An 11,729-nucleotide genomic window follows, 5' to 3' on the forward strand; every position below is an offset into this window, starting at 1 on the left:
TTTACCATTGAAACCGCATCATCAAAGTGACATAGAAAAGAGATCGTGATTCATATATGTAAGCTCCATGTTATGACAGTATATTAACGAACCATACGTAATGTTGTACTCGCAGATCCAATGACTTCCTCTCTGATCATCCTGATCATCCTGATCATCCACGAATGAAAGTGAAATGTCGTAACGACGGCAGATACTCTATACAGTATGCGATCTGGCCATCATAATAGTGTCACCGCACAAGGAGTCATACATTACCGCCAAGCGTCTCTCTGGGGAATGTCTTATCACACCGTCTTTCACAATCGACCATAGCTACTCTGAGCTTGTGCCGGACCAGACCTATTGAAAAACCTTGAAAACGGATTACTACCACTGCCGTTCCCGAAGAAGGAAGATCCGGCACCTTGAGTTTGTTGCTGTCGTTGAGCTTGATTTCGAGATTCATTCCTACTCAAGAATGGATTCAATTGTGATCTCGTTCCAGTCGCTGAAGTTAGATAATCATCCCATGTTGACCATGTTGTACCTGTTACAAATAGCGTCGAAACATGTCAACATGAGAAGTCACAGTGAAACGTTGTATCTTGATTTTGATTTTGATTCAATGACATATGGTATCGGGAAGATAGATGTCAAACAGAAATCCATACTTACCATTAGCGTCTCTTTGCAAGTATGTACTACCCCACCGTCTACTCCTCTTCACAGCTTCTTCCTTGCTCAGCTCTCCTTTAGCAAGTTCTACCTCCGTACTGAGCATATCATTGACCCTACTTATCGCTTGAGTCTTTACAATCCGTTCATTCGTAATCTCTTGATTGACTAGATCTCGCTTTTCCCTAATTTCTTCTAAATCTCTTAAAGCATTTAACACCGCCTCCCCACCGACATTAACATTCCTATTCAGTACACTCATGAGATTTGTGGTTCTTCCTGAGATATATTCGCTCAGTTCCTTTTGTATCTCAGATTTCTGGCTTATAATCTGTTCGCTCCCTTGCATGGTACCCGTCGCATCCTTTTTCAGTTCTGTGATATAACTTTGGAATGCCCCTCCGATGGTTGTTGGACCATCTCGAAGACGGGGTACGCCAGGAGGTATTGCCGAGTTCCAATATGCACTATGAGGTGAAGTGGCCTTGGTGTTGGTGCCGAATCCAGTGTTCAGACCACCGGTACCAGCATTTACCCAGCCAGTTCTGCTAGAAGTATTGTTAGTATCGTTGATGAACCAATCGGGCGGTGGAAAACCTTGAGAAGGATCGAATGTCTCGCCGTTCCTTCCGTAAGAGATGTTGGATGGGACCGAAGGTGGTGGCGGACATCCATATCCATATCCAAAACCAGGTCTGTAAAATGGATTGTTGGTATTGGTACCATTGAAGTAGGATGAGGGAATACCTGTACCCGTGGGTATACCACCATAAGTCCCGAATGGTCGTTGTTGAGGTTGAGGTTGACCGAAGAAAGAAGATAATGGGACCGATGACTGGGTTCCTGTACCGTTACCGAACAACGAGGATGATGGTACAGGCCTTGGACCACCAGCAAAGGTCGATGGGTAACTTGGTTGAGTACCTCCTGCGGATGCTGCTTGAGCTGCACGCTGTCGCAGGAGCTGTTCCAGTAATCCTGGAGGGAGATTTGCGGCCATCTTTGGTCAGTCGATCCTGTCTGTGCTTGATGAGTATTAATTGCTTCTTTCTTGATGAGCAAGACTAATGGTGAGCACTATATTGTGTGAACTCACTAACGAATCTAATTACCAATATGCTGTCAGAGTCAGAATAATTATGATTTTCAAGAATAGTCATGCAGTGGCGAACAATCTTCTCAGCCTCTTATACAGTGTGCATACTCGTAAGAACTCTCGACTGATGCCTAAAGAAGTTTACATCGTGATTCTCCGACACTGCAAAGTAATGCTATGCGGAAATGTGAAAGGATCTATCTTCTGAAGAGTGTTTCCGTTTCGACACGATACGATGTAGAGTCTAGTGTCGTCCCCCCTGGAAGATCCTTTATGGTGCCTCTATTCTATTACATCTTGCCCCACACGGTTAACGATACGTCATAAGCATGAGGGTTATGGTACAATCTCCCTAGTTGTCAGTCACTTTCCTCTCCCACGGCATGCCGAGGTAGATCTCCATTACCTCAACGGAAAGGTGGTTGTGGGAAGAGACCATTGTTGTCAGAGTGTAAAATATGACAATTTGTCCTCCAATCGACGATTAAAACTTTGAGAAAACATGTTACATACTCTATCAACTTTACATCATACATGGCTAAGCCTCATACCCCTTTCAACGCACTACTACTTCTTGGTGAAGAACCCTTTCAGCGTACTTTGACCTTTCGCCGCCCCTCCTCCCGTTGCTTTCTTGGCAGGCGGGTGCGACCCAGAACTAGCGGGTGTTTTAGTCGTACCACTACCTATCGACGAGGTTGACTCTCTCTTAATGATCTGAGGCTTTGTCGCAGGTGCAGGTTTTGACTTGGTCTTCGTTGAAGGTGCTGCTTCGTCAGTCTCTGATGCGGTGTACGATTCGTCCGTGGAGTAGTCTTTGGTAACTATAATTTGAGGGAAGACACGTCAGTGTTTACATTCCAACAGGACATGGACGAGGGTGATGGAGTGAATGGTACTTCAATCGGATCAGGTGCTGGCGGTGAGATTTGCGCAAAGTTGCAAATCATTGTCATGAGGGGTATAGATTCCCAATAACCGGCCAGGTTTCCGACCGAGGTTGGTAGATTGATCGCACTCACCCATCCTGCCTTTCTTATCCTCCACCGTCTTACTCTTCTTAACCCTTCTCGTCTTCCTGACTTTCCCACTTTCCGTACCGATGACAGCACCCGGTTCTTCCTTGACTTTCACCTCATTATCGGACATTTCCATATCTATATCCATATCCATCGACATCATAGCTTCCATCGCTCGTTGATCGTCCGCTCGGATCATCGATGAAGTAGGGTCCATCTTTTTACTTCCGCCAGCAGCAGCAGGGGCAGCCGCCTTGGGGGGAGGAGCGGGTTCATCTTCCTCTGTATCGGAGTTGATCACTCGTTTCTTCTTTCCGGATATACTACCTTGTGTGGACGCGGGAGCAGGAGTGGGTTTAGCAGAAGCAGGTCTCGATGTATCCTTGGTAGCAGTGGTTGAGGAGGGTTTCTTGGTATCGACCTGGACAAAAAAAAAACACGGACTAGTCAGTTGCAACCAACGACCGGTATTTTCACGGATCACCACTTTTCGAACAGCTCACCTTTTTCGTCTCCTCTTTCTGTGGCTCCTCCTCCTTCTTCACCTCCTCTTTCTTACTACCCCCAACAACCTTCTTAGAGCTCCAATCGATCCCACCATCTTTCATAGCTTTTTTCTCAGCTACAGCTGGTACAGCAGGTCTGAAAGTCTCGCCAGAGATGGTACCGTATAACTGAGCATTGTGATAGTTCTTGTGTTCTCGGAGAGTGAGGTTCGGTATGAGGTATTGTGCAGGATCCTGGGTATCATGTAAAAGAATCAGTCCTGACAGTCACTGCGACTTGGCGATGCCAGTTGCAATAGCGGTGTCATCGTGATTTCCATTGTACTCACTTTGATAGGTGAAGGTGCTAGCGATTGTATATGCACATTCAATGTATCCTGTTCAAACAATTTCTTCTTCTCTGTGTCGTTGAGCCGTTTAATCAGCACGTACACACTCACTGTTATGCCCAATCAGTTGGGATTACTCACCTTCCAATCCATCTTTCCCAACCAATACCACCCCCCACCTCTTGACCTCTTCCCTCTCCAACGCTCCTATCTCCTCATCATCCTTCACTGACCCTGGAACAGGTAATTTCAAATCACCTACCAGACCATCTTCCGCTCCATTATCATTCCCCACCTCTTTCTCATCATCATCATCTTCATCCTCTGAATTTCGATCGCCTTCTGACATCTCGTCCATATCTACTATCCTCACTCTCTGTGTGGAGCTTCCATGAACTTGTGTGAGGGAGTGCAATTGAGTCTGATTGATGGTCGATGTGGATAGTAACGGACCGGTGAGAAGGTAGGTTGGTGAGAGAGAAGGGTTGGAAGTGTAATGGGATAACAACAAGCTGGAATAGACAATAGTCAAACATCAGTATAGATTGGCGTCGATTCAAGAGTGATCATGCTAGTGAAGAGACAGTACTCACTTCTTGGCTGTATTCACATGACATCCCACTTCCCTACTTATATCTCTATATGTGACCTATATGCGAAATATCAGTGGGAATGTTCGAAGAACGGACGGTCAGAGGGGAAGCAAACAACCTACAATCCTATTATCGTTCTCTATCCATTGAGTCAACTTACGAGTAGCTACCTTCTGCTGATCTTCCGAGACCATCATTCTCAACTGTGATTGTGATTTTTGGTGCATGAAAATGAGCAGAAGAAGAACAGTGAAAGTTGAACAAGTGGACAAATGAAAAGATGGAAATGAACGCGAAGGTGGAGGAGAACAAAGTCATCCTCGATCGTAGATCAGCATCAATATGAATGATTTAACATGCTGCAATTTCGCTGTAGACATGCCTGGATTCGAGTGCAGCAGAGCAGAGTGCATACGAGGCAGAGTAACAACATCCTTGACAAAGACTAACCATGCATGCATGTTATCATCGTTTATCCTGTCTTTATATCTTTTCACGTTTTTTTTTTAAAACTACTTTCACCGACATACGCAAATCTCAACAGATCCGATTTTCAAAACCGCTTAGTTGTCCTTGAGTTCAGGGGCAGTGGTACCCTTGCTCAAACCTTTGGAACCAGCGTAGATGGCCTTGTCACCGAGTTCTTCTTCAATTCGGAGAAGTTGGTTGTATTCTGGGAAAAGAATGACGGATATTAGCTTATGTACAGCATAAAGCTGTGAAACTCAACTACTCACTAGCAACTCGTTCGGATCGACAAGGAGCACCGGTCTTGATTTCACTGTATGGCATGACTCCAACGGTCAGCACAAGCTTGTCACAGCTATCAGATGAGCAAGACTTACCCGGTCTTAAGAGCAACGGCGAGATCAGCAATGTAGGTGGACTCGGTTTCACCAGATCGGTGAGAGGTCATGACTGCCCAACCGTTAGATTGAGAGAGTTGAACGCTACAGTGGTGAATCAGCTAATCTGCGGGAGCATCAAAGGACAGGGGACCTGAAGCTCACGCTTGGATAGATTCAGAGATGGTACCGATTTGGTTGATCTGTAACGTAACAAGCAGGTAAGCCTAACACCTGATATATGTTATAATTTCGTACTCACCTTGAGCAAAAGAGCGTTACAGGCCTTCTTCTCGATGGCAGTCTTGATTCTCTTAGGGTTGGTAACGAGCAAGTCATCACCGACAATTTGGATCTTGGAAGTGGTGGTGAAGTGGGTCCAGGCGTCGAAATCATCTTGGTCGAAGGGGTCTTCGATGGAGATGATATCGTATTTGTCGACGTAAGAGTGGTAGAGGTCGGCGAGTTCTTTGCCGGAGAGCCATTTGGAGGAGTCGGAGTTGGGGTTCTACCGTGAAAACATCACATGTTAGCTGTAGTTGTATCGGAGTTGAGAAGAATGGGCTCACCTTGAAGTCAAGGTCGTATTTACCCTCCTTGTAGAATTCGGAAGAAGCGACATCAAGACCGATTTGGACTTTACCGGTGTAACCAGCTTGCTTGATAGCTTCGGTAAGGAGGTCAAGGGATTCCTCAGCACCAGAGACGTTAGGGGCGAAACCACCTTCGTCACCGACATTGGCGGCTAAGCATATCATTGTCAGTTGTGAATTGTCCGCAAGAGTAAAGGACTGCTCAACCCACCATCAATACCGTATTTCTTGGTGATAACCTTCTTGAGGGTGTGGTAGGTCTCGGAACCCATCTTCAAGGCTTCGGTGAATGAAGAAGCACCGGTGGGGAGAAGCATGAATTCTTGGAAGGCAAGGGCGTTACCGGCGTGAGAACCACCGTTGATAACGTTGAAAGCGGGGGTGGGAAGAACGTAAGGCTCGGAGACACCAGCAAGACCGGCGAGGTAAGCGTAGAGAGGTTTACCCTGTGATCACATCGCTGTCAGCTAGAATCACCTGAATAAGTGAAAAATGGAGCTCACCTGATCAGCGGCACCAGCCTCAGAAACGGCCATGGAAACACCGAGAATGGCGTTAGCACCTAATTTACCCTTGTTGTCGGTACCGTCAAGTTTGATGAGGAAGTCATCAATTTCCTTTTGGGAAGTGACAGGGATCTTGGCATCGATAAGAGCGGGAGCGATGATTTCGTTGACGTTCTTGACGGCTTTGAGGACACCTAACACAAAGACATTTCTGTGTCAACAGGTAGCTCCGTAATTCTGGAAATACGCAAGGGCCTTACCTTTACCGACGTAGTCTGATCCTTTGTCTCTCAATTCAATGGCTTCGTGAGCACCGGTGGAAGCACCAGATGGGACTTGGGCTCTGAATCGGCCTAAATTCGCAGTGAAGAGGGGGTTGTCAGTTGTGAATTCTCGAGCACGACCAACTTCGAAAGCAAGTGACTTACCTTTTTCGGTGTGAACATCGACCTCAACGGTAGGGTTACGTATGATCGTCAATCCAAAGGCAGAGAACAGGTGGGGAGATGATGATGCAAGAGATTGATGGAATGGAAATGGAAATGAGAAGCACGAAGGAGCATATGGCTAATGTCAGCATTGTCACTCTGAATAAATGAGTGTAGCTTCAGGCCATATCGCAAAGTCTAGGAAGTCGAAGATAAGAGATACGAGATCAAAGTGGAGAAACAAAAGGAAGAAAGAAACGAAAGAAGAGGAAAGATAGAAGGGTAGGAGTGGTCGAGCAACAGAGAAAGTAAGGGGGGCGATTGCAGTAGGGTAGAGGTCACGCATGGTGAGGGGAAGGGTTACATGCAAGCGAAGAATAGATAGAGATGAAGGAGTGAAGACTTATCTCTTGAGTCGAAGATCTATCATGAACGTTTATATTCCATGTCAGCTAACATTCCATATCCTTCTTGATGGTCTCATCTGTGATTGTGATTATGTACGTGTACTCACTTGTCTGGCGTGTACTTTGGTGACAGTGGACGACATTGTTGTTGTTGTCTTTGTTTTTGTTGTTTATCTGTTGAGGATGAGGGGAGTGGAATGAGAGAAGAAGATAAAGGAAAAAGAGGGAATATGTGGATCCAATGTGGGAATGAGGATATAGAGGAATTGGGGACCACTCGACTCCATTCACCAGGGAATGACGCAAAACACGTGGGAAACAATGTTATAGGCACGCCAAAATGTAAGCCTAAACGCAATTGCGGAGTTGACCGCTTTCTCGGTTTTACACTTGATAATCCCGACCCCAGACGATACCGCCGGTAGTTTACTGGTTTTAAACCTATCTTGTCACTATTTCCTCTCTTATCGGACCTCCGTCTAAAGATAAAATCGATAAAAATGTGGAGACCCTTTGTTTATCGATTTCATTGAGGTCTGGACGATCCGGGGAAGTAGCAGAAGTAGGAGTGACGGCTGAATCTTCAGCCGAGCCAAGGGGCCTGATCAGCAGGTTGATCCAGCCTGGTCCATCCCTGTCTCATCCCTGTACTTTATTTACACATTGGGGTCTTCATACTGGTTCAAAAGACTTCTCATTCGATTGAGGTATCATAGGACATGTGTCATGTTTCGACTGTCTTGACTGTTCCGTTTTCATCCGAACGTCGGAATTCAGTTGAATGGCCAGCGATGGTAATTGATTCCCGGTGATCCACATCGAGATCAGTCCAGACGGATCGTGGCTTCCGTGACATCCGTATATGCTGATAGGTCTCCATCTGTCCGATAGCCTAGTTTGGTCAGATTCAGAGCCGAGGGTCACTTGCTCCGTCCTTATTGCTCTATATGTCCTGATAACATAGTCAAAGTTTGTTGATAGGTCGATGTCATGATCAACTGCAGTGATATGAGGTGATATAGACTTCCTTGTTCTTTTCCGTCAAAAGATAGGGCGATATCTGGCTCAGATGATCAGTCGCATAGTAATCGAAAATCACCAGATTGCCGTTTCGGCTTTGCCGTGTGACTATGCGTCGAGAGTTTTTGCCTGATCAATTCGATTTAATCTGACTTTCTGACACCTATGAATCATCCTCTTCAAACCTTTGATACCATCCAAACGTTCACCAGAGGTAGACCAGTGTCTCCATAGCTCTTTCATACCGCAATGACATACTTTCCCATCTACCTTGGCCTGCCTTTCGCTGCCACTTTGATCCAAAGTCACTTTCAGTCACAGTATCGTGGTAATCTGATTCCGCTTCTCATACAGTCAACTGGCGGTGATGTCCGCTTCCCATGTTTCCCTCTCTAAAAGTTGAAAATTGTTTAGTCTACGCGAACCCAAGTTAAAGTTTACATCTTCACAGCTCTCTTCATTCTCTTTCTACTACCCTATCCTCTGTATACATCTACCCAGTCTACTCTTATCCTCGCAACACGCTCAGCAGGTTCTGCCCAGAAATCTATAATACCGCGAATACCCGTCTGAACAGCAAGGAGTCTTGTCGCGTATAAAGCCTGTTTGATCTACAAACCTTCTTCCAGATTCAGATAGATAGAAAGAGTAGTTCAAAATGGTTAAATATATTTTAGTCTGCGGTGGTGTCATTTCGTGAGTTGATTGTACGCTGCATTTGTAGCTGGCGAAAGCTGAGAACGTGACCATGGTAATAGCGGTATCGGAAAGGGTGTTATCGGTGAGTCTGTTCTCGCACGAAAGGTCATTATGATACTGATAAAGATGTGAAACGTGGATAGCCTCGAGTACTGGTCTTACACTCAAAGCTGCCGGATTGAAAGTGACAGCTATCAAGATTGATCCTTATATGAATATAGATGCTGGTACCATGGCCCCAACGGAACATGGTGAGTGAAACTCCTATGTTGTTGTTGTTGTTAGATCTTGGAAACGAAAGGAAATTGCAGGAAAGGAGTGGACGGATTACAAGGCTGTTGTTGTCTCTAAAAGGCCGCTACATAGCTGACCAGTACTATCCTATCGAATATAGGTGAAGTGTACGTCCTCAACGATGGGGGTGAAACAGATCTGGATTTGGGAAATTATGAGAGATACCTGGACGTGTCGTTGAACAAGGATAATAATGTAACGACCGGAAAGGTATATTCGCACGTGATTGATCGAGAGGCGAGTGCACCATTACGATTCAACCTCTAACTATGATGTATGCTCGGCCTAGTGAACGTAGCTGATGACCTGTCTTTTGCAACGTATAGAGAAAAGGAGATTACCTCGGGAAAACCGTACAAATCATTCCCCATCTCACCAACGCCATTCAAGATTGGATTGAAAGAGTATCAAAGATACCAGTGGATGGAACTGGGGAGGAACCTGATGTCTGCATCATCGAGGTGAGTTCATGCTTCCCTCTCATGATCATTTCCAGCAAGCTATCCGTAATCACTGCAGATCTCCAAAACGTTAATCCTGTCTAATTGGCCCACAGCTCGGTGGTACGGTCGGAGATATCGAGTCCATGCCATTCGTAGAAGCGATGCGACAATTCCAATTTCGAGTCGGCCACGACAACTTCGCTTTGATCTATGTCTCCTTGATACCCGTCGTTGGAGGTGAACAGAAGACTAAACCTACTCAGGCTGGTGTGAGGGATTTGAGAGGATTGGGTTTGTTGCCTGATTTGGTGAGTTCACTCTTCTCCGGTACTTCTGATTATTCCGCCCCTGCGTATGCTAAATTTGTACAAACAGATCGCGTGCAGATGTACCGACACCCTTCTTACCGCAACTATGGAGAAAGTGTCCATGTTCTGTCACGTATCGCCCAAACAGGTCTTAGGTGTACACAACGTATCCTCTACCTACCACGTTCCACTGTTACTTCAGCAACAAGGAATGTTGGATTTCCTCAAGAAACGATTGAACCTCGGTGAAGTGACGATCAATGATAAGTTCAAGAAGAAGGGTGAGGAATTCATGGGTCGATGGAAAGCTTTGACTGTTGGGTGAGTTAGCTATTCTTTGCCTTTCCGACTCCCACTTCTCATCTCTCCTCGATACGACCCTTGCGACCTTCAATATACATGGGCTAATACTGACCTGTCGATGTGTTCACAGCCAGGAAAGACTCTTCGATACCGTCTCTATCGTTCTTGTCGGTAAATACACTACTCTCGAAGACTCGTATATGTCAGTTGTGAAGGCTTTAGAACATGCTTCTATGCGATGTGGTCGAAAGCTCGAGTTGCAGGTGAGTGACATCATTCCCTGTTCAGCGTACCTTCAACGCTAAGGTAGAGATCAATCGCTGACACGCAATACAGTGGGTTGACTCATCTGACCTTGAACCTCACACTCAAATATCCAACCCCGTCAAATTCCATGATGCCTGGTCTGCCCTCTGTTCAGCCAAGTGAGTTAGCTTCCCTTTGCTCTTCACTGCTTAGCAGGAGAATAAGCTGATCAAGTATTAACATCGGTCAGAGGTATCATCGTACCTGGTGGATTCGGTCATCGTGGTACGGAGGGTATGATCTCAGCTGTGAAATGGGCTAGGGAACAACATGTACCATTCTTGGGTATCTGTCTAGGATTCCAGGTAGCTGTTATTGAGTGGGCTAGGCATGTATGTGGACTGGAAGGTGACTGCGAATCTCTCTTCGTCTAAATAAATGTCAATACTGATTGGAAAACATAGGAGCCAATTCTGCCGAACTGGTGCCCGACACCCCTCACCCCGTCATCTGCTTCATGCCTGAGATCTCCAAGACTCACATGGGAGGAACGATGCGATTGGGTCTTCGACCAACCATCTTCCAAGATCACACCGAATCATCGAAACTGCGACGATTGTACGGCTCCAACCAGGTCGCATGGGAAAGGCACAGACACAGGTACGAAGTGGAACCGAAATACGTGGAGCAGCTGGAATCGAAGAAGGGATTAAGATTTGTAGGAAAGGATGAGAGAGGTGAAAGAATGCAAATGTTAGAATTAGATGGTGAGTTTATGGTTTCATTGTATGTGACCTACCTGAGAAAGAAGTTCAGGCTAGTCCTCAATCGGGACGAAGGGTGACCCATGTAGATGGGGTTGGCCAAAGAGGTGGAACGATGGGTAGATATGGTGATGGAGATGTATGAGCGTTGAGAGGCGTATACAAGTCGCTAATCTGATTAATTAACTCTTCAGACCACCCATACTTCGTCGCTCTTCAAGCTCATCCCGAATTCTGCTCTCGACCACTCAACCCATCGCCGCCTTTCCTCGGTCTTATCGCTGCTGCCTGCGGTGCCAACGTGCTGACAGAGCAGATTAACAAGAATGAGAATGGCGGATATGTCGACCCTCACCCAGAGGAGAGTAAGATAGTACCTGAAAGTGAGGCTTACACCGAACAGGCTAAAGGGAAGAAACAATCGATAGAAGGTGTGATTAGGGTTAGAGGGGAAGTGGACGGTGACTTGCAACAGAGAGAGGAGCAGTTGGAAGGTGTCGCCATCAATGGCGATGCTTAGGTCTCACAGTCGTATCGCGGTAATGAAGTGTTTAGGTAATTAATTGTCGGGGTAATATAACTCATATAACCATTTGATCTTTGCTTGGTCTGTTTTTCTTACATGTTCACATATAGAGTAGAATGCACTGTTCAGTCTCTTCATTCAATGTCA

General features: G+C 45.9%; 4 protein-coding genes across 4 annotated transcripts; 1 reads left to right on the forward strand and 3 right to left on the reverse strand.

Annotated features, from left to right (window-relative positions):
- Window positions 1-299: 299 nt before the first annotated feature.
- L199_003462 (uncharacterized protein) lies at window positions 300-1,657 on the reverse strand (the record flags this gene model as incomplete). The annotated part of the gene is made up of 2 exons (XM_064889192.1): window positions 300-529; window positions 658-1,657. The coding sequence occupies 2 exons, from the start codon at window positions 1,655-1,657 to the stop codon at window positions 300-302; spliced, it is 1,230 nt and encodes a 409-aa protein (XP_064745264.1).
- Window positions 1,658-2,320: 663 nt separating this feature from the next.
- Window positions 2,321-4,394, reverse strand: L199_003463 (uncharacterized protein; the record flags this gene model as incomplete). Its single annotated transcript, XM_064889193.1, has 7 exons — window positions 2,321-2,577; window positions 2,776-3,193; window positions 3,276-3,512; window positions 3,608-3,678; window positions 3,749-4,119; window positions 4,201-4,256; window positions 4,323-4,394. The coding sequence occupies 7 exons, from the start codon at window positions 4,392-4,394 to the stop codon at window positions 2,321-2,323; spliced, it is 1,482 nt and encodes a 493-aa protein (XP_064745265.1).
- Window positions 4,395-4,763: 369 nt separating this feature from the next.
- L199_003464 (phosphopyruvate hydratase) lies at window positions 4,764-7,122 on the reverse strand (the record flags this gene model as incomplete). The annotated part of the gene is made up of 11 exons (XM_064889194.1): window positions 4,764-4,873; window positions 4,938-4,981; window positions 5,046-5,150; window positions 5,211-5,248; window positions 5,308-5,553; window positions 5,615-5,790; window positions 5,850-6,084; window positions 6,142-6,338; window positions 6,405-6,497; window positions 6,573-6,711; window positions 7,087-7,122. The coding sequence occupies 11 exons, from the start codon at window positions 7,120-7,122 to the stop codon at window positions 4,764-4,766; spliced, it is 1,419 nt and encodes a 472-aa protein (XP_064745266.1).
- A 1,535-nt stretch (window positions 7,123-8,657) lies between these two features.
- L199_003465 (CTP synthase) lies at window positions 8,658-11,576 on the forward strand (the record flags this gene model as incomplete). The annotated part of the gene is made up of 12 exons (XM_064889195.1): window positions 8,658-8,695; window positions 8,758-8,780; window positions 8,842-8,949; window positions 9,093-9,229; window positions 9,319-9,453; window positions 9,549-9,743; window positions 9,811-10,064; window positions 10,177-10,309; window positions 10,383-10,471; window positions 10,543-10,700; window positions 10,757-11,059; window positions 11,251-11,576. The coding sequence occupies 12 exons, from the start codon at window positions 8,658-8,660 to the stop codon at window positions 11,574-11,576; spliced, it is 1,899 nt and encodes a 632-aa protein (XP_064745267.1).
- Window positions 11,577-11,729: the final 153 nt, after the last annotated feature.

This window comes from Kwoniella botswanensis, chromosome 1 (assembly GCF_036426115.1).
Source record: "Kwoniella botswanensis chromosome 1, complete sequence".
In the NCBI taxonomy this organism is placed as follows: domain Eukaryota; kingdom Fungi; phylum Basidiomycota; class Tremellomycetes; order Tremellales; family Cryptococcaceae; genus Kwoniella; species Kwoniella botswanensis.